Source organism: Capricornis sumatraensis, chromosome 15 (genome assembly GCF_032405125.1).
Source record: "Capricornis sumatraensis isolate serow.1 chromosome 15, serow.2, whole genome shotgun sequence".
Taxonomy (NCBI): Eukaryota; Metazoa; Chordata; class Mammalia; order Artiodactyla; family Bovidae; genus Capricornis; species Capricornis sumatraensis.
This window is the reverse complement of record NC_091083.1, coordinates 21,100,828-21,127,606: the sequence shown is the minus strand read 5'-3', so window position 1 is coordinate 21,127,606 and position 26,779 is coordinate 21,100,828. Positions and strand designations below refer to the sequence as shown.

Sequence of the window (26,779 nt, the reverse complement as noted above, 5' to 3'; positions counted from 1 at the left end):
ACAGACATTTCTCCAACGAAGACATAGATGGCTAACAAACATGAAAAGATACTCAACATCGCTCTTTACTAGAGAATTGCAAATCAAAACTGCAATGAGATGTCACCTTACACCAGTCAGAATGGCCATCATTAAAAAAGTCTACAAACAGTAAATGCTGGAGAAGGGTGTGGAGAAAAGGGAGCCTCTTGCACTGTTGGTGGGAATGTAAATTGATTCAGCCACCATGGAAGACGGTATGGAGATTCCTTAAAAAACTAGAAATAAAACCACCATACGACCCAGGCATATACCCCGAGGAAACCAAGACTTAAAGACACACGTGTCCCATTATTCATTGCAACACTATTTACAATAGCTAGAACATGGAAGCAACCTAGGTGTTCATCGGCAGATGAATGGATAAAGAAGGTGTGGTGCAGATAGACAACGGAATATTACTCAGCTATAAAAAGGTGCCTTTGAGTCAGTTCTCATGAGGTGGATGAACCTAGAACCTATTGAACAGAGTGAAGTAAGTCAGATAAATATCGTATTCAACGCACATATACAGAATCTAGAAAAATGGTACTGAAGAATTTATTTACAGGGCAGCAGTGGAGAAACAGACATAAGACTTATGGACATGGGGAGAGGGGAAGAGAGGGTGAGATGTTTGGAAAGAGTAACATGGAAACTTATATCACCATATATAAAATAGATAGCCAATGGGAATTTGCTGTATGGCTCAGGAAACTCTGTCTAACAGGGGCTCTGTATCAACCTAGAGGGGTGAGATGGGAAGGGAGATGGTAGGGAGGCTCAAAAGGTAGGGGATATGTATATACCTATCAGCTGTGGCTCAGATGGTAAAGCGTCTGTCTACAATATGGGAGACCCGGGTTCAAGTCCAGGGTTGGGAAGATCCCCTGGAGAAGAAAACGGCAATCCCCTCCAGTACTATTGCCTGGAAAATCCCATGGACAGAGAAGCCTGGTAGGCTACAGTCTGTGGGGTCGTATGGCTGATTAATGTTGAGGTTTGACAGAAAGCAGGAAAATTCTGTAAAGCAATTATCTTTCAATAAAAAAATGTTAAAAAAAAGAGGAAGAGAAGCTGGAAAGCTACGGCAGTGATAAGGCTTTAGTGTCCAGGGGAAGAGTCCAGTGTGGACGCTGTGGCTTCCCTGGACACCACCCAGATTTGAGATGCCTTCAGGCAATGGCTTATTTGGTTTAAAATGTGCCCTCTTTTTAAAAATATCCATTTTGGATCTGAGAGCTTGGCAGGGTGGACCCTAACTGTAGACATACCATCAGAATCCTTCCCTGTAAATCTGGTAAGTCATACATGACTTGGTGATGGTCATTTTGAGGTGTTAGCCGGCCTGGAAGACTTCAGCCAGGGCCTTTGCCCGCACAAGGGGAACGCATGTCATGAAGGGCAGGGTGTGCAAGGTCTGAATGCCCTCCTGTTCTGAAATCCTGCCACCTGCTAAGGGCCCTGTGGCCTCCTCCCCCAAGATGTTAAAATTGATACAAACTCACTAATCAGTCATTCAGCTTCCTGTGGGCAGAGCAGGGCATTCATAGGCTGAACTCACCTTATGTTAACCACTTTTGACCTTTGAGAAAAGCTCTAGGTTCTAACAACTGCTTTGTAAGCTAATTTTAGAAGAAAACCTTCTGGGGAGTTCCCTGGTGGCCTAGTGGTCAGGATTCTGGGCTTTTCATGGCCGTGGCCCGGGTTCAATCCCTGGTCGGTACAGCCAGAAAAAAGAGTAAAGTTACAAAAAGACCCAAATAGAAATCCAGGAACTGAAAGGTACTGTGAAATAAAATTCATATATATATATATATATATATATATTTTTTTTAAGAAAACTCTTTTGTAAATTGGGGATTGCCCAAAGAGCAAACATCTTTGCACATTCTGGTTAGGGAATGGGTGGAGAGTTGAAAGGTCAAAGAGAAGCAGACGTGTGACAGGTTTCCACACGACTCTGTTCATTTTTTTTCACAGGCATGATATCTTCCCTGAAAACTTGATTTTTCCCATCTTTCCCCTGAATGCTGATATATATGGCATGAATTCAGAGTTTGCCATCCACCGCGGTACCCCTGTAACCACCCCAGACCTCCAGTTGTGTACAAGCATGGGGCTGGTGCTCAGAGGATGGGTGCAGGTGGTGAGGAGCTGTTTGCAGCTGCCCACACCATCCATGGCCCCTGGCCTCAGGGTCAGAGCAGCTTCGTAGACCTTCCAGAACCCTGCACCTCTGACCTAGCTCTAGGTCAGAAGTGAGGCAAGGGTGGTGCTAGCTGTCAGAAATGGGGTTTGTTTTCCTGGGCAAGAAAATAACATCTTTTCCTTCCAGGCTCCCCTTTCCACCGGTTCTGCAACTAAGGCGGTTGCTCTTGCCCTCTGGTCGGCCTGTCCTGGGAGACCTCGCCAGTTCTGAGGATGTGGCCGACTGGCCAGGCCTCCCAAGCTGGCCATTGGGAGTGAAGCCTGGGATTGATTCCATTTCCAGCTGGCCAGGCTTTGCCCCCAAGAGTCGCTTGCTTCTTTCACGGTGACCCGCTGAACTGGCCGGTGGAGCTGGACCACACGTGCATCCTCAGCTTGGTTTTCTCACTTTGGGGGTTTGACCTTGAGTGGACATTGGCCTTCCGAGCATCCCTGTGTTTCACGGGGGTGTGAGTCATGATAACGTCCAACCTGCCTTTCGGCTCTGGAGATATGGGAGATAGTAGTAACCTGGGGCCCTGAGACTTTCCCTCCACAGAGGCTGGAAGACCTCCAGAGGTGGTGATTATTCATAGGGCAACAACAGCAGTAATAATAGTAACTTGCATTTGAGAACTTTATATTTGAGATCATGCTTTTATTTACTTCACTTGATTGTAATAACTACTCTGCGATGCAGGTTGAAGTGTCCGAATGTTATAGATGAGGAAGTGAGGGCTCTGAGGGGTGGACGAACTCTAACTCATGAAGGAGCCAGGTTTTGAGCCTAGCTGGTCTGACTTTAGTCCAGTGATGTTTTTCCTATGACATGTTCCCTCACAGGGAAAGCAGGGACCATACTTTTTCCTCAACCAATTAAAGCAATTAAAGTAATCACTTTACCAAACCCATCATATGAAACATTCAATTTAATCATCACAGCGTGACTTTTAAATGAATAAAACAGTATCTCTTCCTTTTTTCCAGAGGCTGGCATTATAGAATGAAAGGGCACAAAACCATTATATAAGTCAGAAATCCTGACATCTGATATCTTTACATGAATTTTCTCATTTATAAAATAGAATCGGTAACATTTATTATTTCTCATGGCAGGGCTTTTTTAGGTGCATGTATGTGAAGGTACTTGGAAAACTGTACCATTATTTTTTAAATTTTTGAAGTCCCTTCACCCCAATTACAATTCCTCCATCAGCTTAGATGCTTTTCAGGATGTTAGGAGAATGAATATATTACACTTGCTCGGGAATACTTTTCACGCTTGTCTAAAATCTCTTGAATTCATAGATCTGGAAAAAGAGGTTTGGGAGAACGTGCTCTCTTTCGGCAGAGTGAATGAGCTGTTGTGTCAGGTCGTGGGTGAACGTCGGGCCCGCTTGGAGTCCAGTGTGCATGCCCAGGCTCTAGGTGGGCACCGCCAAGTGAGGGGAGGTGTCTGGGGCTCAGTCTGCTCGCTCCATGTTGGGGCCCTGGGTGGCAGTTCCTGGGCTCAGAGACCAGAGCACAATCTGATGCAGCCAGTTAGCTACGTTCTTAGAAGCTTAAAATTGGCCTCCTCAGTAAATTTTAAAATTGTGGAAGGATCTAGACAGGTTACAAAGAAGGAAGTAATAAAAAGATTGAACAGTTCAGCCTGAATAACCCTGCCCACTTGATAGGTGATCAAAGAAACTCAGGGTGAAAGCAGTTACCCTTTGTACCCTATCCAGCTGGAGAACATTTTTTCAAAACATTCAAGGTGAGCGTTGGTGAAGGTGAAGTGAGACAGACACTGGTGAGGAGGTGTACACTGGTACAGCTTTTCTGCAAAGATTTTGGGAGGTATGTTTGGGGGAGCCTTATGACTATTAATGACCTTAGAGCTGTTTCCAATTACAGGATGTTTTCTTGTGGAAATAATAATAAGAGTTGTAGGTCACAAAATGTTTATTTGTGGGAATATTATGGTGTTAATCATAATTGCAAAATACTATAAACAACTTAAATGTTCAAGAATAGAGAAATGGTTAATAAATTATTCAGTAGTATGGTGGAATATGGAATATAGTCGGCCATTTAAAGTTGTATTTTTGAGTAACGTTTTAATGGTAAGAAACATGTTAATGAGGATGAAAGTGGGATGCCAGCCTGCTTCCTTACACACATAATTTATAGGTAACTAGGAAGAGATGTCTCTGTATCTCAAGCTGGTAGTAATCATCTTTGGGCAGAGGAATTATTTTCTGGATACTTTTATTTTCCAAAAATTTTTACAATATGAATATATCTCATTTTATAATCAGAGAAACAGTACTTGAAAATTCAGGGGATGGGAATATCTTCATTAAATTCTTTTAAAATGTAAAATGAAATTTTAAAGTATTAAAGTATAAGGTATTACAAATAGGAGGTAAGTACCATTTCAGCAGATGAATGAATAAGTTAGGCAGATTGTCAAGAGGTTATTGATTTTAAGAGAAAAAATGTAAAACCGCTGTGGGTAATATTCACGTTTTTCTGGTAGTTATAAGGAAACCACTGATTGTCTAAAATAGCAGGTGCTGAATTGGGAGACCTCTAGAGGAGTTTAATTTCATCACTTAATTTTTACATAATGACTATATTATAAAGTGAGGAAAGCTTAAAATTTCAGATAGAGAAATTTATTTCTGAATATCACAAAGTTTTGGTGTTTCTAGAAAAGATTTAATAACTGCTGGGTATAAATACCTGATTGATTTACTTCACAGAGTGCATATTCTTAATCAGCATTCTGAATTAAATGGGGGCTGTTCACATGGATCGTTTTACTTAAGTTTTAAACATTTATGATCAGACTGATGCCAGAGAAACTATAACATCTTGACTATGCTTATGAAACACTGAACTGCATTTTATTTTACAGTGTAGCTCTCGCAATATATTACCACATCAAAAACAGGTATGTGGATTTTGTTTAATTTTGTGCTGAAAACATCATACTTTATCAGCAATTACATTTTTCCTATTGTGTTCTAGTTGCCTCAGCCTTTGAGTTTTGTATTCTTATCTCACTTTCATAGAATCTGTAAAGGTAACACAGTTTACCCACACCTCCCAGAGAAGTACTGAACTGCTTCTGAGTCAGAGGAAACCAAATGAAGTCAGCAAAAGAGAACAGAGTTTCTTGACAGTATTCAGCCTCCTCGTGACTTTATTTTCTGTGTCATTCACTTAAACATTCAGTCTTTTATAAAATATTTCAACAAGTTTCTGTGCACAGCTTTCATATGAAAAAGAAGTTTATAGTTTCAATTCAGTAGAAACAGTTTTGTTGTAAAGTTAGTCATGAACTCTTTTAAGGTGGTAGAAATCCTCTCTGATGGGAGTCTGGAGATAGTTCAGTTAATTTTAGAAGTGAATTGAAACACGGAATCATGGAAAAATCATATAACAAGTTAGCTGTTCTGCCAAGCTCTCTTTCGTCTTTTTGCAGATAGTAAGTCATAGAACAGAAACTGTAGTGTGTGCCACGGGGGTGCATGGCAGAGACAGATCTGCAGCTTTTGAAAATCGGGAGCCTAACTAACGTTGGAACATTACGTACTGTTAGCAAAGCAGTGGTTTCCAAAGAAAATTTTTTATTTTCACTCAAATGACATAAGTCAAGTGGAAGCAGAGCCGTCACTAGCGGGGTGTGGCCCCCCCCAGAGCCCAGCGCCCCTTCTGCCTGTGTTCACAGAGAGAGCCACCGCTTTAAATGGGTCTGTGCAGGTACCCGCTTGGTAACAGCCAGGTACACTTTTCTACATGCCCCTGTTGTTTCTCAGAATTGAGTTGTGGGGCTTCCCTGATGGCTCAGTGGTAAAGAATCCACCTGCCAGTGCAGGAGACACAAGTTTGATCCCTGATTCAGGACAATTTCGCATGCTGCAGAGTGGCTAAGCCCTCGCACCACAACTACTGAGCCTGTGCGCGGGAGCTCAGGAGCCACCACCACTGAGCACACATGCCATGACTGCTGAAGGCCGTGTGCCTAGAGCCCATGCTCTGCAACGAGAAGCCTGCACAGCACCTAGAGAAAAGCCCGCGCGGCAGCGAAGGCCCAGAGCGGCCAAAGATAAATACATTCATAAAATCCTTTTAAAAAAACAGTCGTGAAGCCCCTCAGTAGTGAAGTGGTTAAGCTGCATGCTGTGAGAATTTCAGGCTAATTTCCAGGACACACTGCGTGTTCATTCTTACCCTCAGACTTCTTTTGTGTTGACCACAATGTAGTTGTGGTTTAAACAGATCCATCAAACTTTGCTCAGAAACAAGATGTTAAAGAAATACAGATTTGCTGCATTTGAAAACTCAAGAAATGAAAGTCTTTGATTTTTACTTTACTAAATGAGGGTTCATAACCTTTATTTTATGGACTTTTCAAAAGTGATTAATTATTGTTCCCCAAAAAATGATAATTCATGTTTCTTGAAATAACAGTTGAATCAGAATATATTTTGTTTTCATTTTGATTGGTACTCTGTTACAGAAGGGAAACTCCATTTTTCTGTTACTTTCCTCCCCAGGGACCCAGATGGAAGGATGCTCTTGGATATTTTCGATGAAAACCTTCACCCTCTTTCGGTAAGCCTCCCCTTGGGTCCCAGGGTGTGGTCCAGTCATGTCTCTGTGGCTCCTGTGGGCCACTAGTCATTTGAGAATGTCTCCCTCCCCAGAAATCCGAAGTGCCACCAGATTATGACAAACACAACCCAGAGCAGAAGCAGATTTACCGGTTTGTTCGGACACTGTTCAGTGCTGCTCAGCTGACTGCAGAATGTGCCATCGTCACCCTGGTGAGTGCCCGCAGGATGACCTGGCCATGGAGTGGGGTGCAGGTGGGAATGTCCACTGTAGACCTAGGAACCCCAGCCACCTCAGGGTTATCTTTTATCCAGAATAGCAACTGGATCTCCCAAAAGAGGGCATGTGGTCTGTTCCGCAGTCCCACCTAAAGCCCCCTGTCAGATCACACTCAGAAGCAGGAAAGCTGAAACGACCCATGCAGGGTCCACAGTGCTGAGAAGGACCAGGGCCACCTCACTGATGTCCAGGTTTGTGGTGTTGGTTCCCTACGTTGTAAGGACTGCTGTAATTGCTGCCTTCTCCTCTGCGATTTTTGTGTAAATACATGTCTGTAAGATGAGACATTCATCTTACATTCAGAGACAGTCACGAGACATTCAGAGACAGTGTGGACATAATCTGCACATTGACTCAAGTTAAAAACCTTAACCTTCCTTAGATTCTTAAAACCTTAGGGACGGTTGATTTAGCTCCGATCTCATTGGGGAAGCAGCTTTAACAGCGGAGCCCACTGTCACTGACCTTTCCCATTGTGCACCACTCAGATAAGAAATGGGCTCTGCCAGTGCGTGGGCTGCCCCGCGGGCCCATGCAGTTCCCTGAGAAGAGACCCTGTGGTATGACGACGAGTGTAAAGACCATCCGCATCTCCGCCACCCTGAGAGCCCCGTGTTCTCAGCCGACGGCATAGGACTGCTTTGTTTGTGCATTCCTTCTCTCCTGGAACTTGCCCCCTGACAGGTGAACAGACATCCAGCAAATCTTCCTCAGGTGATGTGGCGTGCTGATAGACCCTGAGGTCATGACTGAGAAGCATATTTATGGCTCAGCTTTGTTCCTCCAAAGGATGTCAAGTCCTCAAAAATCCCCCTCCAGGCGGCAGGGTTGACATTTTAATGAAGGGAGATTGTGACAAAGAGGGAAGAAGGGGAAGAAAATCAGATAATGAGTACTTAAATTGACGCCCTGAAGAAAGATTTATTTTGAAGCTCTTGCTTCAAGATGCTATGTGGTAGGTTTTTTTGCCTTCCATTCTGAAGAAAATGGTGACCTGACTTTGCCCTATAGCACCTTCGAGTTTGGATTTATCAGCCTGAAGAAGCTGTGTCCTGTGAAAGAGGTAGTTTCTGCAGACTTCTGTTGAGAACATGTAGAGTTTGTTCCCCTGTCTCTGAGCAGACGTCGGTGTTTAGTTTGTCTTGGGAGTGCTGTGGGAATGGTGTGTGTCTGTCAGTCGTGGGAGCTGCTGAAATCCTCCCTTGTCCTGGGACATCAGCTGGTGCCTTAGCAGGAGATGAGCATCTCTGGCTACAGCTGACAGGTGGGCAGCGTCGGGGGCCCTCACAACAGGCACAGCTCTGCAGACTGAGTCTCCAGGGTTTGCCTGGATGCCGCAGGCAGCCAGCTCTGTGTTCCGATCGAGCCCTGAGTGTGATGGTTCCCACCTGTCTCTCCAGGTTTGCAACAAGCCTTCACAGCAGGTCTGGGCTAGAGCTGGCGGGCTGCATCCCTCTCTGCCTTTCTCCTGGGCCTTCCCTTGGTGGCCTGGCCTGTTGCCCGGAGGAGGCAGGGAAGACCACAGTTAGCTCTGCCCGGCTGCCCGCAGGGAACCAGACCGCTGCCTGCCTGTGGGAGACCCTTCGAGAGCCTTCAGCCACTTGCTGCTGCGTGTGTCCTGGAGCACCAGGCATGCCAGCCCAGCTGGGTTCCCCCGGGCAGCCCTGAGGGCTGTCACTTGGCCCTCAGGGGCCGGCGCTCTGGTGAAGAGGCCACCTGTGGAATCTATCCATTCTCACCCCAGAGAACCCCCTTTATAGGGCACATTAGTGGTTTCTACCAAGGTCAAAAGTGTTGTTCAGATAGAGTCCAGTGAGGAATCCAGCTACCTCAAATATTAGCAAATAGGAAGCACTGGGGAGGCCCAGTCAGCTGAGCTGTTGTAAGAGTCTACAGTGAACGGACCCGGAGCTGCTCTCTGTGATGGACAGGGAAACCCAGCATCCCCGGAAGTGTGGTCCTGTGTACCCTGGAGTCCATGAGTTTGCACTTTCTTTCTCCCCTCCTCCCCCATGCCATGCCTTCAAACAGCTTTATTTTGTACAGTCACCTGAACGCTCTGTAAGCACTCACTAACCTGTATTTTCTAGAGACTCTCAGGATGGTCCTTCTTAGGAAATTAAATCTGAAAATTTAATTGAGCAGCAGTGTCCTATTAGCAATGGTGTAGGGAATGGTGTTCAGAAAAAAATCAATCGTATATTATTTTACTTGGCAGAAAATTAAAATACCCAAGTGGGAGTTTACTAAAGAAATTACAGCTGACCCTTGAATATAGCTTTCTTGGCAAGTTCTGCCAAATTACATGCTATTATGTGGTGCTTATTATGAATTCCTTCCCCCAAACATAACATCTGCTTCCCCTCGGTAACGGAGTGTGTTATCATATCTAATTTCTCTAGTTCATGTTAGTGGAATATCAGATGTGGTAGATGCCTGGTTTTTTCCAAACATTATCTTAAATGTTACCTAGTGTACCTGTTAACTGGAGAAGGAAATGGCAGCCCGCTCCAGTGTTCTTGCCTGGAGAATCCCAGGGATGGCGGAGCCTTGTGGGCTGCTGTCCATGGAGTCACACAGAGTCGGACATGACTGAAGTGACTTAGCAGCAGCAGCAGCAGTGTACCTATTAATATCTATCTACTGTGGTTAAGTAAGAACAAAATTGAATAACCTTCTTTTTGTACTGGGTCAGTGAGAAGCTATTTCATTGGGGAGCTTGGAGAGGTTTACATAGCTCATTTATAAAAAGGAATAGCGTCTAAGGGGGAGAAGGCAATGGCAACCCACTCCAGTACTCTTGCCTGGAAAATCCCATGGACGGAGGAGCCTGCTAGGCTGCAGTCCATGGGGTCGCAAAGAGTCGGACATGACTGAGCGACTTCACTTTCACTTTTCACTTTCATGCACTGGAGAAGGAAATGACAACCCACTCCAGTGTTCTTGCCTGGAAAATCCCAGAGACGGCAGAGCCTGGTGGGCTGCCGTCTATGGGGTCGCACAGAGTCGGACACAACTGAAGCGACTTAGCAGCAGCAGCATCTTAGGGATCTGGTTGAAGAGTGTCCATAATGATTGCTTCAAAAAATCTGGAGTTAGATCCAGCCTGTTTTCTACTCTTAGTACAGTTTTGTGGCACTTAAAAAATTCTTTTCTTAGTGGAATGAGAAGAGTTGGTCATCAAACTTTGTAACATACATAGTCTGGGCTCCTGAGGTTGGTGTCCAGTTAAAATTCCACTCAGCCTGGCCTGGATCTCTCGCTGAAGAATTTCAGTTTTCACACAGAAATAATGATCTAAAACATTAGCTTACTCTTCCTGCTCCTTGAATGTAATAAATGCCATTAAAACTAAAATCTAAACAACAGAAAAGATGATTGAAGTCTGCTGAGTGACCTACTCTTTTTCACCAGAGGTTGTCACAGCCCGGTGCTGTTCTGTCCCTGAGAGACGTTTGGAAGTGCCCCTGAAGGTCCATAGAGTATGGTTGGCGGGCACGTGTCGTGACCTCAGAGGCCTCTCTGAAGGCCTCTCAGATGTTCTGTGCTGAACACCGCAGAGTGGGCTCTTCCCTGAGTGATCTCCTCTGACCCCCTATTCCCCCGCACCTGTCTCTCAATCCAAGGCCTGAGTTTCCCGACTGCGGCTCTTCCTGAATGCCATTGCTATGGTCATCTCATCCACTCAGGCCTCCCTAGACCTGCTCTCTTGTAGCCACATTCCACACCCAGAGCATCCTTCCTGCAGGGTCCTGTGTCCCTGAGGCCAGCACGCGGGGGCCACTCCCTGACCCAGCCCCGGGCTGGATGCTGGGCACACGGTGGGAGTGAGGCCCGGGCGTGGTCCTCAGGGGACTTGGCTTCCTCGGGGGAGACAGTGGAGGAGGGCAGCTGCCCAGCCCGGGGAGAGACGCAGCCACGGTGGCGGGGCTGGGTCACCAGTCCAGGATGGGGCAGGTGGACGTGATGGCCTCCTGTTTCATCACCTCTCAGGAAACAGGGCCTCTTGGCAGCTCACTGGGTATGGCTGTTTTGTCCTTGTGATTACATTAGTAATTTCTTTCTCATGATTTTTATTTTGTCTTTCATACTGTGCCCCTCATCCAGTCTGAGGAGGACCTGGTATCTGAAATCAGCCATAAAAATCCTGCTTCTTAAGATGGAAAGAATTGACTTTTCTTTAGTAAAGCAATGGAAGCAGAACGAAAACCTTTTAAGCAAAAGAACCATCATCACTCGTCTGTTTACTGACTTAGCAGACAGTTGAGTGCCGGCCCCCATCTCGAGGCAGAGAGCTCCTGTTTGGGTGGCAGAGGCAGACAGGTGCTGGCCCCGGTCAGCCTCCCTGGGGCTTCCCCACCTGGGCCCTGGTTCACAGACCACAGGCTGCACAGACGGGCTGCCGAGGCCATTGGGGCTGCTGCGGCTTGGGAGGGAGCCCCTGACTCTCCCTCTGCCTGTGGTTTAGGGATGAAGGGCGCTGGTGTGCTCGTGTCTTCCAGGTGTACCTCGAACGGCTTCTCACATATGCAGAGATTGACATCTGTCCAGCCAACTGGAAGCGGATTGTTCTGGGGGCCATCCTGCTGGCCTCCAAGGTGTGGGACGACCAGGCGGTGTGGAACGTGGACTACTGCCAGATCCTGAAGGACATCACGGTGGAGGATATGTGAGTGTGGGCGGGGGCATCCCCGCGTGGACGAGCTCGGGGTGGAGTGAGTGACTCTGGCTGTGCGTCTGTTGTGAGCTGGCCGAGCAAGGACACTGTTGCGGATAGGATTTACAAAAACCTGTGCGTCTTGTCCTTTGGGTCCCAGACGGGTACTGGTAACACTTTCTGGCTTGTGAATCTAGACTCTGAAACCATGTTTCAGGGCATGTTCCTTTACCTTTCTGCTCCCCGTCTGCGGTGGGGTTCATCCCCACTACTCACTGCAGACTGACGACAGGCAGCAGACGGGCTAAAGTGCTCCCTGCCGCTGCTCAGTTCCAGAGAGGAGATTGTCACTGCTTCTGTCTCATGTTGCAGGTTCACTTGGCTTCACATGCACTTTCTGTCCCTCAGGGTCCTCCTGTGTTTCCCGGTCAGGCCACTCCTCTCTCAGGGCACTGTTCTGGGTTCACCTGCAGCCCGGGGCCTGGGGTCCCTGGGGCTGGGTGTTTAGGAAGTGGGGTCAGGATGAAAGGAGCTGCTTTGGGAACAATCAGGATGAACTTCTGCATTGCTGACCCAATTCTTACTGATGTTTTTCCCATCTTTTTGTCCACCTTCCTCAAGCCGGACAACCTCCTCTTACTAGAGGAGGTTCCACTGTGTCCCAGCCCCCATCTGTGTCCCTGGACCCTACCTGCTCCTTCCTCCGGTTGCTGGCTGGCTGGGCATCCCCTCGCTTTTGTCTGCCCTGGGGACACTTGTTTATGTTCATGCATCTTTTGCCACAGAGCCTTTTCCTACTACAGACCAGTAAAGACTCTTTCCTGCACCTATTATTCTTTATCCTTAAAAAGTAAGAAAAATACGAAGTTTTTGATAGCAAGAATAAGAAAAAAATTTTTTTTTAAAGTCTTGATTTTATTTCAGGCTGAAAACAGTTATTAAGAGAATTGTCATACAGACCATAAGTTGGTCCCTCCCACCTTTTGGCTGCTGTGAGTAACTCTGCTGTAAACGTGAACATCACTGTGCAGATTCCTCCCTGAGGCCCTACTCATTGGAGTCTGTGCCCAGGAGTGGGATTGCCGCTTAGTAGCTGGTGTTTAAAAGTGGGCTCATTTTTCTAGAAAAGTCAATAGGCCATGAGGTGATGAAACAACTCTTTCTTCCATTGTAGAGCCCCATTCACAAGTTGCTAAGTGGCATCAATTCAACTGGGTTTCTTTACAGTAATGACCTAATGTAACAAATACTTCTGAAATGTTTTGATTTATTGGCTTGAATTTACTTATTATAAAATTTTACATCAGAACTATTTACTGGTAATTAGGCTTCCCAGGTGGTGCTAATGGTAAAGAATCCACCTGCCAGTGCAGAAGACGAAAGAGACTCAGGTTCGATGTCCTGGGCAAGATTTCCTGGAGAAGGAAATGGCAACCCACTCTAGTATTCTTACCTGGAGAATCCCATAGACAAGGAGCCAGGCGGGCTAAAGTTCATGGGGATGCAAAGAGTCAGACATGATGATTTATCATATAACAAGCTGTCAGATGTCCCTGGAGGAGGTACTGCTACCGTTTGGAAATTCAAATTTGGGGAATTATTTTTATTTTCTAAATATTACCCTAGTTTGAAAACACAGCCACTCTAAAATCTTTATTTCCCCCAAAACTTAAACAGAAACATTAAAAAAATAAATATTCAGAAAGGCTGTTTTTACCTGGGGAAACTGCCACCTTGCTTGAAACCAGATTCCTCTTGACTTCAATCCTGGTTATACCCTCAACAAAAGGCAGTGGTGTCTAGATAACCGTCTGGGGTGGGAATAGCTTCTCTGGCTCTCTAACTGGTGTTTCTTCCTGGCATTGGAGAATGGGAGCTGCAGTGTCACCACGTGGCCACTAGGTGGCAGTGTGTCCACAGGCAGCTCCCAAGTCTTGTTAAGCTGTTACCTGGATTCTTGTATTTCACAGGATGATCTCCTGTCTGACTTAGAGCAGGCATAAATAAAAGTGATTAGAAGAGTAGATTTTGACATTACATATACATTTGGGGCTTAATTCCTTTCTCAAAGCTGCGTGGAAGCAGCCCTTCTGATTAGATGAACTGAATTCAATGTCTTGATCTTTCCCTCCAAAGCGCTCAGGCCTTCGATAACAACTTGCTGAGGTTTCTTAGTTATCTTTTGCCTGAGAGCTGCTGTCAGGGAACCAGCCACTACCGCCTCCCAGACTTAGCTCAGCTGTCACTTCAAGGAAGCTTTCCCTGATCCCTCCACTCAGGCTAATCTTGGTCCACTCCACTCAATAATTATTAACAGTAATTATTGAGCACCAGCTGTGTGTCAGGTGCTGTGCTGGGGCCAGGCTGCAGTTAGATGTCACGGATTATGGCTTGGAGGAGAGGAGGAGGGGAGACTGTGATAAACGACAGAAGTGAGTCCAGGGTGCTGCCCGGAGGGTGGCCTAGAGCTGAGAGTCTGGTCCAGGACCAGTGCTGACAGACAGACCTCTCCCTGAGGATGCTTCTCCCCCAGCACTGACCGCTAAGAGGTGGGCCTGCTGATGGGGGACGTTTTACAATTGTGTTCTGGCTTCATCCAGCTAGAAGGGGGTTGGCTCCTTTATGAATCAGGTGCTGTTATCCAAGTTTTCAGCAGGAAGGAAGGCTTAGCAGCAGGAGCATACTAGAGATGCATGTTCTTGGGCCCACCCAGACCTGTCAAATCAGATGGGTGGCCCAGCTGTGGGTCCTCACAGACCCTGCAGGTGATGGGTTAGGCTTGGGGTTAGGGTGGCTGGGTGGGTGCATGCTGAGACTGGTGGTCTCCTCCCTCCACTCCCATGGTCCTGAGGAAGCTGCTCATCGCTTCCCCACCCTTCCCTCCCAGCAAGGCGATCCTCTGGGTCTTGGAGGCCTGTCCTCTCGGCAGCTGTCCAATCTCACTGGACTCTGTTTGACAGCTCCTAACTGTGTCTTCTGCCCCCTGTTTGAACTGATGGTTCATGTGGTGAGGTGAGGCCAGAGCCTGCTGCATGCGTATGTGTGTGCACACACACATGTGCTTGGTCTCAGTGTTGGGGTCACCCTGAAGCACTTCCTGGTACTGATCATCCCAGTTAATCAGGCCTCATCCTTCCGGACACTGGACCAGATGGGCTTGGCTTTTATCGCCAGTTTGGTGGTGAGATGGCAACTCTGCGTCTAAGCGGGCCGCTGGTGAGATGGCGCTTCTCCCTGGAGGGCGCGGTCTTGTGGCCTCCGTGTCCAGCAGCCTGCTTGGGCCGTCCGCGGTGGGGACGGCGGCCGAGCTGCGCGTTTCTGTCTTCCTCTGCAGGAACGAGCTAGAGCGACAGTTCCTTGAATTGCTCCAGTTCAACATCAACGTTCCTTCCAGTGTTTATGCCAAGTATTATTTTGATCTTCGTTCTCTGGCGGAAGCCAACAACCTGAGCTTCCCCTTGGAGCCCCTGAGCAGGGAGAGGGCCCACAAGCTGGAGGTAAGAGGCGCCAGCGTCCTGAGGGTACACTCCTGCGGCAGAGCTCTGTGCTCAGGCTAGTTCCTGCCATTGCCAGTCATCGAAAAATAAGGACCAGATGACCTGGATTGCATTGGTACAACCTCATACTTTTAATAACCTTCTCAGTACTGGTTTTTATTTAATGTGCATTGATTCTGTTTTTTAAATCAAATAAGTTTTTTAAAACCGGTTTTAAACAAGCATTCACTTTTATAAGGGAAAATATACCAGATGACCCTATGATTGGCAATCCAGAAAGGTCTGAACCCACTTGTTTCATTTTTTTGAAGCATTTTCTCCACAGCCTTGTTGTTGGTCTTGACCTGGGTGTAGGGCCGTCACTGTGAAGCTGTGTGACACTTGTGTCTTACGTATAGCTCGGCTTTGCATTTGCACCGGGCTCTTTCCATCCAACTTTGGCGGCTGCAGGTGTGGGAAGAAGGCTCACATGTCAGAGCCGTCTTCCAATGGAGGTGCGGGGCCCTCAGCACCTTCATCCTGAGTGTCTTCAGTGTCGGGGATGGTGCTGGCCCACTGCGAGGATGGAGAGTGTGGCCAGGGAGCCGGCCCCGGGGCTGATGTGAGTGTCTCTCTCCTGCCCCTCAGGCCATCTCCCGCCTCTGCGAGGACAAGTACAAGGACCTGAGAAAACCCACGAGGAAGCGGTCAGCAAGTGCTGACAATCTGACTCTGCCTCGGTGGTCCCCGGCCATCATCTCCTAACTGTGGGCGTCCCTGCCGGAGGCCGTGCCATCCCTCAGTTTCTCCTTTAGTTCGAGAAAAGACAGACGTGGGGTGTTTTTGTTTTTGTTTCCCCTCTCCTTTTCTTTTTAATTCATAGTTCTGCCAGGCTGCCTTGATGAGCGCCTCCAGGCTGTGCGCACGCGCAGCAGGGCTCCGAGGACGCGGTGTCGGTGCCATGGGATCCTGTCCACGCCTTCCCAGCCCCGGGTCAGCGCTTCCTTCGTGGAGGAAAAAGACTCTAACCCTGGAGGAGGCAGGGAAGGGACGGGAAGTCACATAGAGGCAGGGAGAGCGGCTTGGCCTGCTCCCTATGTCCCCGTCGGTCAGTAGCCGAACCACCCTGATAGGAGAGCCCGGCCTAGGTGACAAAGTTGGATGCGCATTAAAGGCGCGCGCCGCGTTCACCACCCCACCCGGATCAGTATGTCCCGTTAAGACTTCTTGCATTCCTTCTTGCTGCTTCTCGGGGATCTGGGGGGGGATTTTTGTTTGTTTTATTCTGTTTTGGTTTTGGTCCCACAGAGCAGAGAATATAGTTTGTACCCACCATGGCACAGACATCCAAATAAATAGCACTGGCTGTTTCTCTGCACCACTCCTGCGAGCTGTCTTCTGAGCTTTCTTGCTCTCCAGGGGGGCACTTGTCCCGTGTCTGCGCACCTTTATCCTAGCCGGTTTTCTCCACAGTGGCGGATGAACCAGACGACTCCCTTCCCCCAGTTCCTCCCCCACGAACATTCTAGATCACATGGGTGCTTGTGCCTTCTGATCCTGCGGTGGTCTGTCTCTCTGCCTGCCCCAAGGGGCAGCCCCTTCCTCGCCCTGCCCACCCCACTCCTCTACTTCCACGTCCATTGTGCAAGCAATATTCCTCTCAACTTTTATATGTTTACTTCAAATCAAAGTTAGTCTATTTGTATAAAAATTTTTTAAAAATCTAAAATTAAAAAAAAAAGGGGGTGGGGGTGGGTATTCACATGGAAGATCACTGAAGGGCAAAATGTTCCTATTTACTGAGGTATTTTTCACAGAATGATTGAATAAAAAACTCAACTTGCATTTTCATTGTGGGTGCTTAGTGAAGTTATATGAAACTAAAACTGTGAAGGTTTACATGTCATTAATTATGACCGTCCTTTTTCATTTCTGACTGTTCTTCATTTCCTTATGGGCTAGATGGAAAGCTTTTTATAGCAAGGAAAATTAAAGGGTTAATGACAGAACCTCACAGTTAAGTCTAAGAATCTGGGTTAGTGAAGTATACAGTGCTTTGGGGGTTGCACATTTTCTCGGGTCACAATGACAGAGGTTTCTAAGTTTTTCCTTCATCAGGTCTTTGAGGCAAATGGCAGTAGATAAATCTGTGTTTTACCACCCTCCTGTGTGAGCTTGGAAAACTCTGGAATCTTTTGTTATTTGTCTTGTGCCCTGAACTCATACACCTGCTCCCCAGACATGCCTGCCCCTGAGGAGACATGCTTTGTTAGTGGGAGGGACTCAGAAACAGCCAAGCAGCCCAAGAACACGAAGCCCAGTGCTCATCAGACGGCCCTGAAGTTTGTAGCATGTGTAAACCCAGCTGTGTGGGCCAGAAATACTGTCAGATTCTTTCTGGCTTAAACTTTCAAAAGCAAACAAGCGGAATATGAAAGGTTAATTATCTTTCCATTGTAACTGTATCAATCTATTCCATATGGGTTCCAAAATCAGCTGCTCTCTTCAAGTAAGATTTGGATTTAGAACATGAAATAGAGACCCCCCCAAAATGTAGAAAATACCATTTTATATTCCCTAAACTATATAGCTTAAAAAGGGACATATTTTCTTAGCTGACTATGAATACCTCTCAAATAAATTGGTTCCTCCCATGTAGCTTACTTTACCGATCCATTTCAGGAAAGAGGTTTTGCTGCCTTTCAAGCAGACATCTTATTTTTATCCCTTTTATTTGAATGAGAGATTTGAAAATTGAATTATGTAAATATTTCAATGCATCTGCTATTATTTTGTGGAGTTTATTAAACTACTTAAAAAAATTGTATAGTCTATTTATTGTATGTATGTACATACAGTCTGCTAACTAAAAGTTTAAAGTGGATTCCGTAAAACCTGACTCAGTCTTGTTTAGACTATTGAATATTGTTTTAGCCTTGTGCACTGGATTCTACCTCTGTATAGGAAAATTTTCCATATTCCTGAGCATTGATCTGTATTAATTGGTTATGTTTCTTGCACTAAGGATTTTTAAAACTCTGCTGTAAGTGTAGATTTCAATTTTACTTTTGCAGAATGGATCCCTTGACATGAAGGTAATTTAGGTTGAGTTTATTTTTCTACATGATGAAGACTTAAACATTACGTTCTCTGGTTTGTTCTAAGTTTGCGAAAAAAAAAAAAAAAAAGCCCGACAACACCCAGTACAGTACCTATTGATAAATCATCGTGATGTAATTTGTTTGCAAGGTGGTTCATGCCCTACAATTAAAGCCGGATTGCTATTTAGGAATACATTGTCTTAGTGTAGTTTTTGAACGGGCAGTTTTCATCATTAATGAAGGGTGAAGAAAGCCACACAATTTATTGCCTTTAAGTTTAGATTTGACTTAAACAAAGTCATTTGGGAAAATAAGTATGCCAATGAATTTTCCCTTTTTGTTTTACCTTTTTTCTTTTAAACTGGGAGAAGGCAAAAAAGTCAGGGATTTAAAACCTACTGGAGGGCAAGATGGGAGGTCCTGCCAAGATTCCAGACATCACTGTGCCTTACATGCACCCGCTGGGGCCATCACCTGGCCCCTCTCCTGGTGGCCCACCCGTGCCACCCCCAAGCTCCTCCTCTTGGTCTTTGGCAAGACCATCTCCATCCTGGGCTTTCCTTTGGGTCTAGGGGTTTTGATGCTTGGCCTAGCTGCAGAGCAGAATTTGCAGCGTGAGTGATTTTGATCCTTCCAGGCTACTTTGGTAACCTCTCACCTGGGGCCATATTTTACAGCTTTGACATTTTTAAACAATAAGAGACAATTCCTGGTTCATTGTAGGAACTTATTAAGTGTTAAATAAACACAGAGACCAAACAGTGCTTGCCTTCCTGCTGCATTTTTTTGAATATGACATTGAGATAGAATTGAACTGGTTTTGAGGATGCTGAGTGAACCAGTTATTTTCTACATGATGAAAAGCAGTGCAGAATATTATGGGTTCTGTAGGTGTTAAGTGATCCTCAGAAGGACTGGATCTTCTTCATCCGCTTTGACTTTACTAGAATTAGCATCTCAAGACTCCCAGTGGCTGGACTGTGGCAACATGGGTCGTCTTCTGAACCACAGGAGCCAACCACAGGAGCTCTTCCCTGCCCTTGTGGGAGGAAGGAAGTAGGGAACATACCCTCAAGGAAAATGGGAACAGAGTACTGAAGGATTAATTTGGGACTCATTTTAAGCGCTGCGAATTACAAGGAAGGCCGTGCACACAACTGTGTTCGGTTCATGACTGGAGCGTCCTGACCGCCAAGCCTTCCTAGCCCCACTGCACTGGAAACAAATCGTCCTGCAGGGGCCAGCGGCCCTGTCCACAGCAGGGAGGTGAGCAGAGGCTTGCAGCCACCAAGCTGCTAGACTCTGACTGAAGTGGGGTAGCGGCTTCCTTCCACTTCCTGGTAGGTTTTCTCACTAAGTTTGCATGTCTGGAGCTGCTCAAGGTCAGTTGTGTCATTTTCCATTAGAAATGTTCATCTCTGATTTGAAAGGGTCATGGGAGGCCTTTGTCTATATCGCTGTGAGTCTGGGCCGTGGGTCAAACTGGGGGGTCCTGGTGCCCACAATGCCCATCGTAGGTCTTTGCAGCAAGAATTGTGGAGGAAGGAGCCTGTGTCCTTTAGGGACTCAGTCTGGGTAGAGAGCTTTATTTCCTTAAAGAGCTTTGTTTAAATAGAATGCAGGATAAAAAAAAAGAATGGCATTCCAAAACAACTGGCATTATGGGCAAAAATATTAAATGTAACTAGAACTTACGCATAACGTTTATATTAACGTTATTCATTTATATTGTAACAGAACTTTGGGTTTCAGTCTCAGCCCAGAGTTAACTTGCTGTGTGACCTTGGACAAGTTCCATCACCTCTCTGGATCACTCAGCAAACTTCACTGGCAAGAGACCGACTTGCTCGTGTTTTCTCCACCTGTCTTACTCTTTCTAAGCCCACACTGCTCAGCCATTCTTACATTACAATTGTTGGATGCTGCTCTGCATGTATGTAGGAAGGCTGGACACACTGAAAGACAAGTCCAAGCTCATCTGTGAGTTTCCCCAGGGAAATCGGTTGTCCCTTTCAGGGCCAGGGTGGAAGAAGGGTGGGCATCAGCAGATACAGCTGTTCTGAGGATGTGGGTATCTAGAATTCAGCTGCTGTCCATCCTCCCCAGGTTTGCCCTAATGCACCTGAATCCTCAGCTTGTCCAATTGGGTTTTACTGGACCTTGTGGTTCTTTTCCACGTTGATGGACAATGAATATCTTGCGACAGAGAAGCTGGGTATAGGAATCCTCCCCAGTGGTTGTCTTGAGAAGGGTGCTGCCTCTTGGGTTAACCCCCATGTAATGCTTATCCTCGGACCTGCGGACCCAAAGCTCTGGGGGCCACCGTGAAGGAGAAGGAATTCTCTCCCCCTCCTCTCCTGTGGCACTCCGTGAGACTCGGCCACTTGCAGGCTTCTCAGATCTGCCTCTGCTCACCAGCTCTTGGGTCTACTGCAAAGGACTTGCATTGGGGGTGGGGGGCATTGTGTGCAGAAGAGCTGGGGTCCATTGCAAAGAGAAGTGCTGTATTTGCAGGACAGTGTAGGGTAAAACAGTAGACTCTGCAGGGTGAGGACGCCCACGTACGAGGACTTACCAGGGTACACTGGGCATTTGGTCTCACCAGCAAGTCTTAGAACTTTTCCAGCTTCCAGGAGCTTCATCTTTAGAGCAGAGAAATGGGTCAGACCCTGGATCACCCTAAGATCCTTTCATTTCTAAAACTCTATTATCTTATGACCCACTTATTCTGAGATTTCCAGGAGCAGCCTCTGGGCTCAGAACGAGAGATCTACTCACCCCTGCAGTGTTAGGAAAACAATTTGGGAAAGTCTATCCTGAAGCGTTCTAGGATCCCACGTGTCTGTTTGCTCCCTTCCGTGGTTCTTGGCCGCATCCTGCAAAGAGTGCCAGCCTCTAACACAGCAAAAACTGGAAACAAAATTTCTATTCCAGAATATTCTCTAGAACACACGTGTTCGTTTGTGAGGAGTAGACTTGAATGAAGGCTCACACAACTACTTCATTCAGCAAATACTTAGGGAGCAGGAACTGCGGGGGACGCTATCTGTGGGTCTACTGACACCAGGGCCAAGACAGGCAAGGTCCGTGGGGCAGTAGGGCAGACAATCAGTAGGTCACTGTGTCAGCAGCACATTTCAGACTGTGATCAGGGTCATGAAGACAGTCGGGTGGCCTGAGTAGTGGGGTGAGGCACCTTCTGAGTGGGGGTCTCCATGGAAGAGCCCCAGGGGGAGTCGTTTAGGGAGAGGGAGGGAGGCACCTTGCCGGCCTCCGTGAGGAGCACATTCAAGACCATCCTTGACATAACTCCTAGCTACATCGTCACTAGTATATCGTGATATATCACACTAAGTATTCTTGCTATTTTAAGTTACATGTGGGTCCTTAAACAAGTTTTTGTTGTTGTTGTTGTTAATAATGCTTTCTCTGCCTGAATGCCTCTCAGGCCCTCTTCACCTAGATGTGAATTTCAGGACCCATTTCACATTGTTAACACTTCTAGAAAGCCTCTGCTTTCGTAAGTATAACACTGCAGAAAGTACTGGAGAGCTTCCTCCTCCTTTCCCGAGGAGAAACTTCCTTCTTGGGAATTATTTGAAATCTCTGCTCCCTTCTCCCTCAAATGTCACATCACCAAGTCAGTAACTCAGTGGCTGTCTCTTCAATAACTTCTTTAATCCGTTTACATTTGGGTTCCTTCATTTTTTCCTCCCCTTTCCCTCATCTGGTTCGGAATTAGTGGGACAGAGAGTAGAGAAATTATCAGAAGCCAGGTATTACGAAAAGCTTCTTTATCTTAGCCAGTGAAGAGTCAGTACCAAGGACAGGGCACCTGTGCCTGTCCAGGCTCTCTTCCCTGCCTTCCTCCTCATCAATATTTTAGTTGTGCCTTGCCTGTGTTCCTTAGGTGAAGAGCTCCATCTCACTCCTCCCCACTGCCGAGTAAACTCTATCATAGGTGTCACTTTATATTGAAATTACTTGTCTCTTATTATCTCCCCTCCCAAACTTAGAGGTGCCCTCCTTAACTACACTTAGCACAATTCCTGAGGCATAGCAGACTCTTCAAATACTAGATGAATTAATAAATGAATCAGTGACAATAGACCCACAAATACATTTCATAAAACACAGTAAAATCCAAGGACACATTTAGATGAAACAAGTACGCATGGAAGCAAAGTAATGTCTTTTTTTTTATTACACCTTCAGACATCACTTCTCAACTCTGGCTGTGGATCAGAGTGATCTTGAAGTGTAAAATCCAAGATGCTACTCTAGAAAATGTAGACAAAGAATCCTAAGAGTGGAGGCTTTTCATGTGCATGGGAGTCGGGAACAGGTGACTTCCAAGGGCACAAAGTGATTCTTCTGCAAAGGGCATGAAGTAATTCTTCCACAAATGACCATAAAGCTGCCACATCCCTAGAGGGAGAAGCAGGCATCTGGATGAGGGAGGAAGCCCCAGCGGCTCCTGTTTGTATGAGCAACAGGACCAAATCTTTTCATGTAGGTGAACCGGAAATCAGGAGGAGTGTGTCCTATGCTGACACCTACTGGTGTCTCAGTGCTGGTAATAACAGTGCAGGCAAAATTATTCTTTCGGGTCCTTCCTTTTCCATCTGCAACTCACAAGTAAACAGTCCTCAGAATCATTTCACTCCCCAGGTGGTGCCACAGTAAGTCCATTCTGCTTCAACTTTTTATTGTTGCTCAGTTGCTCCAGTCGTGTCCAACTCTTTACGACCCCCTGGACTACAACATGCCAGGCTCCCCTGTCCTTCACTATCTCCCAGAATTTGCTCAAGTTCATGTCCGTTGAGTTGGTGATGCTATCTAACCATCTCATCCTCTGCCACCCCCTTCTCCTTTTGTCTTCAACTTTTCCCACCATCAGAGTCTTTCAATGAGTCAGCTCTTCAACTGGGGAAGCAAAGAAATGCCAAAACAGCACAGTGGATGTGAGAGAAAAATCCGTTTCAAGCTTTTGACTTCCTTCCTTTTTGTGAACTTCACCTTTCTGGCTATCTAACTAGCTACAAATGTTCTCAAAATATGAGTGATAAGCATGTTTCATTAATACTTGAAAGGTCAGGGACTTCCCTGGTAACCCAGTGGCTAAGACTCCATCCTCCCAATGCCGGGGGCCCAGGTTGAATCCCTGGTCAGGGAACCAGATCCCACGTGCTGTAACTAAGAGATTGCATGTCACAACTAAAGATCCCACATGCCACAGTGACCCTGTGTGCCACAACTAAGACCCCGTCAAATTGTAGGTTAAAAAGAAAGAGCTCGTTTATGAAATAAAATGGACTAAGGAGACCTTCCTCTGACTACGCTGATTTTAATGGAAACCATTACACAGAAAAACCCCAATGAAATTTTTGGCTAACCCAACATTAAAACACCTTTGTGTCTCCTAAGAACACATAGGCAGATGTTGAGGAATGCCCAAAACAATAGTGATGGGTAAAGGGAAGGCAATTTAGAACTAGGATTTACCCTCAGAAGTCCAGAAATCCGCTAATCCATTTGCAGGTGAGCAAAGATTAACAGCCTGTGTGTTTTATAAAAATTAAAGTAATACATGCCCATTGTAACAGAAGAAACCATCTGAGATATGTAAGGTGAAAGACATACTATGTGCTGAAAAAACTGATTTTAATAAAAGCTGATGGTATTTCCTCAACAAATTTCCCCAAATTAATGAATAAATGCTAATATACAGGGAGTATATCTGGTCTCACAACAGTAAGAACATGTTATTGATATTTTTTAGCACTTTGTCTTTGCCATTCAATAATAATAATCATGGAGATTCTCCACCTTTTGTCAATACATATCACATCTGTATCATATCTATGTCCAATATCATATATACTGATACACCAAGTTATATAAATTATATATCAGTACACACAAAAATGTTGTAGAGAGAAATCACATTCTGTTTAGCACGTACAAGGCCCCAGTGTTATTTAACTGTTCATCCAGGCAATCTTTCCTCTATCAGAAAGAATTTCTGAACTCCATACCTAAGCAAAGCAGAACAGATAATGATGAAGTCAAACACCTAAACATTTTCACGTAGAAAAGTCTAAGAAAGGAGGAGATCTCGTAAAATCCTGAAATCAAGGTCGAGGCACTCTCTCCCCCTACAGTGTTTGCTACAGGGAGAAGGTCACACAACATGGCTCCATATCAGTATCTTCTCTGATCTCCAGCTTTTGAACATCCTTCTAAATTAGCCATTCAGTAACTGACTACTTAATCATTTTTTTGTTTTCTTGCCACCACAAACAAGGCTGTTAACAAATATCCAGGAACATACGGCTTTCTATGCCACTATCTCCATGAGACAGATTCCTAAGGTGGAACTCCTCTGCAAAAGAGAATGAATTTTTTTCTTTTGGTAGATGTGGTCAGATTACATTCAGAAAAGGCATGGCACTTTACTACCTCCAGCAGCAAAGAAGAGAACATCCGCTTTCTGCAGCCACAGGGGCACACAATGTGATCCTTCCTTCCTTTAATAGTACGGGACTTCCTTTCTTTTTCATGCAAATTACATGATTTATAGTTACATTTGATGATTGTTAGCACTTTGTAAAATATATACATTATCGAATCTTCCTTCTGAAAAGAGACGATATAACCTGCACCCACCTGACATCAGAACATTTCTTCATAATTTTAAAAATAGTTGTTGAATTATTGCTTTAACTCCTGGGACTTCCCTGGCAGTCCAGGGGCTAAGACTGTGTTCCCAAAGTAGGGGGCCCAGGTTCAATCCCTGGTGAAGGAACTAAGATTCCCACATGCTGTGAGGCACAGCCAAAAAATACAAAGAATATATATAAATACACAATATATACACACACACACTCCTTGTTTAACTTCCACCAGCCTGACTTATAGTCAGTTTGAGTATCTTTTCATATAAATCTTATCTTCAGTGAGTCACCTTTGCCCCTATGTTTTCTATTTCTTATTCAGAGAAATTATTATTATGGATATTAATAGTTTTGTCTATCATATCTATTGAAATTATATTTTCCAGTCCTTCAACTTTGTCTATAATTTTTTTGCCATAAACTTAAAAAAAATATATATGTAAAAAAAAAAACCTATCTGATTACTAGGATTTTTAGTCTGTTTGGGGGATTTTTCCCGTTTCAAATTTACTCTCCAAAATATTCTAATTCTTTATTGTTTACTAATATTAAACCTTTACTATTTCTGTTTATAGTATGAGAAAGGGAGGTAGGTTTGTTTTCATGTATCTAATGCGTGTGTATATGTTACATATATTTAAGCATCTATCAGGGACCCAGCATCTATCACCAACCCAAGATGGTGGAGTACGGGGACCCTAAGTTGCCATATCCCAAAAAGATCCATAATTAGCTATGCACAAACACAGACCCTGGGAGAGCTCTGGAGTTCACTTAAGAAACTTTAGTAACACAGCAGAACAAAAAGACCTGAGAATAACCACACAAAAAGGGAAGGAAGACAACTCATTTTGCCCGCATCATCCCATCCCCCAAGCCAGCTTTGCATCGAGAGAGAGAAGTCCCCAGTTAGAAGCAGTTTCCCTCACAAGAAGAGGAAGAGCAGGGTGAGCAACCAGCTTCCCAGTCTCTCTGGGCCCCATAGAAAGGTCCCATTCAGTTTTACCGCAACCAGAGGCTGGCAAAGCTGAGATATCGCAGACGACTAGGAACGACAAAGTCAGGAGGCTACCAGCAGCAGCCACGTGGCAGAAACGATATGGGTTCTCAGGGCCCTGTCTTGGAGACAAACCCAGCAGCCTTCACCACTAGAGCAGCCTTCACTTCCATTCCACAGGCACCTGCAGCTGGCCGCCACAGCTGAGCATGCGCGCACGCCTCCAGTGCCGCACCCCTATCTCCCCCACCCCCCTCCCCCCTGCTGCTTGCCCTCGTCCCTGTTCACCGAGCCTAGAGGCTCTGCTGAGGGCTCCACCAGCCCTGCAGCCTCTGTAGCCCTTCCTCCCCTCCTGCAGTGCTCACTGAGGCCCACACAGTTGTCCGTGCTGTGGAACCCAGCAGCCTGAGCTAATGACCATCACTAGACCAGGGGCCACAATCTCCCCCTGCCCTGGGCAAGCTTCAATAAATGGTGTTGGGAAAATTGGATAGTCACCTGCAAAAGAATGAAATTAAACCTCTTTCTTACAAAAATTAACTCTAGTGTAAAAACTGAAACCATAAAACTCCTGGAAGAAAACATGGAGAAAAATCTGGACATCTGTCTTGGCAATAAAGGTTTTGATTTGGACACGAAAAGCACCAACAACAAAAGGAAAATTCAACAAGTGAAACTACATCAAAATGAAAAAGCTTCCACGTAGGGAAAGTCTATGTACATATATATTCCAATAAAATGAAAAGGCAGCCTAAGGAATGGGAGAAAATCTTTGC

General features: G+C 45.7%; 1 protein-coding gene across 3 annotated transcripts in view; it reads left to right on the top strand.

The window, feature by feature from the left end:
• CCNY (cyclin Y) overlaps nucleotides 1-18,490 on the top strand; it is a 111,808-nt gene extending 93,318 nt beyond the window's left edge. For 2 of the 3 annotated variants that reach the window (XM_068987917.1, XM_068987916.1), the window contains 6 exons: nucleotides 5,114-5,149; nucleotides 6,759-6,816; nucleotides 6,909-7,028; nucleotides 11,598-11,764; nucleotides 15,087-15,249; nucleotides 15,877-18,490. In XM_068987917.1, the coding sequence (XP_068844018.1) occupies nucleotides 5,114-5,149; nucleotides 6,759-6,816; nucleotides 6,909-7,028; nucleotides 11,598-11,764; nucleotides 15,087-15,249; nucleotides 15,877-15,993 (661 nt within the window). In that variant the 3' untranslated portion in view covers nucleotides 15,994-18,490. The remainder of the gene's footprint in view (nucleotides 1-5,113; nucleotides 5,150-6,758; nucleotides 6,817-6,908; nucleotides 7,029-11,597; nucleotides 11,765-15,086; nucleotides 15,250-15,876) is intronic. The other variant, XM_068987918.1, reaches the window with a different exon arrangement.
• The last annotated feature ends 8,289 nt before the right edge of the window (nucleotides 18,491-26,779 follow it).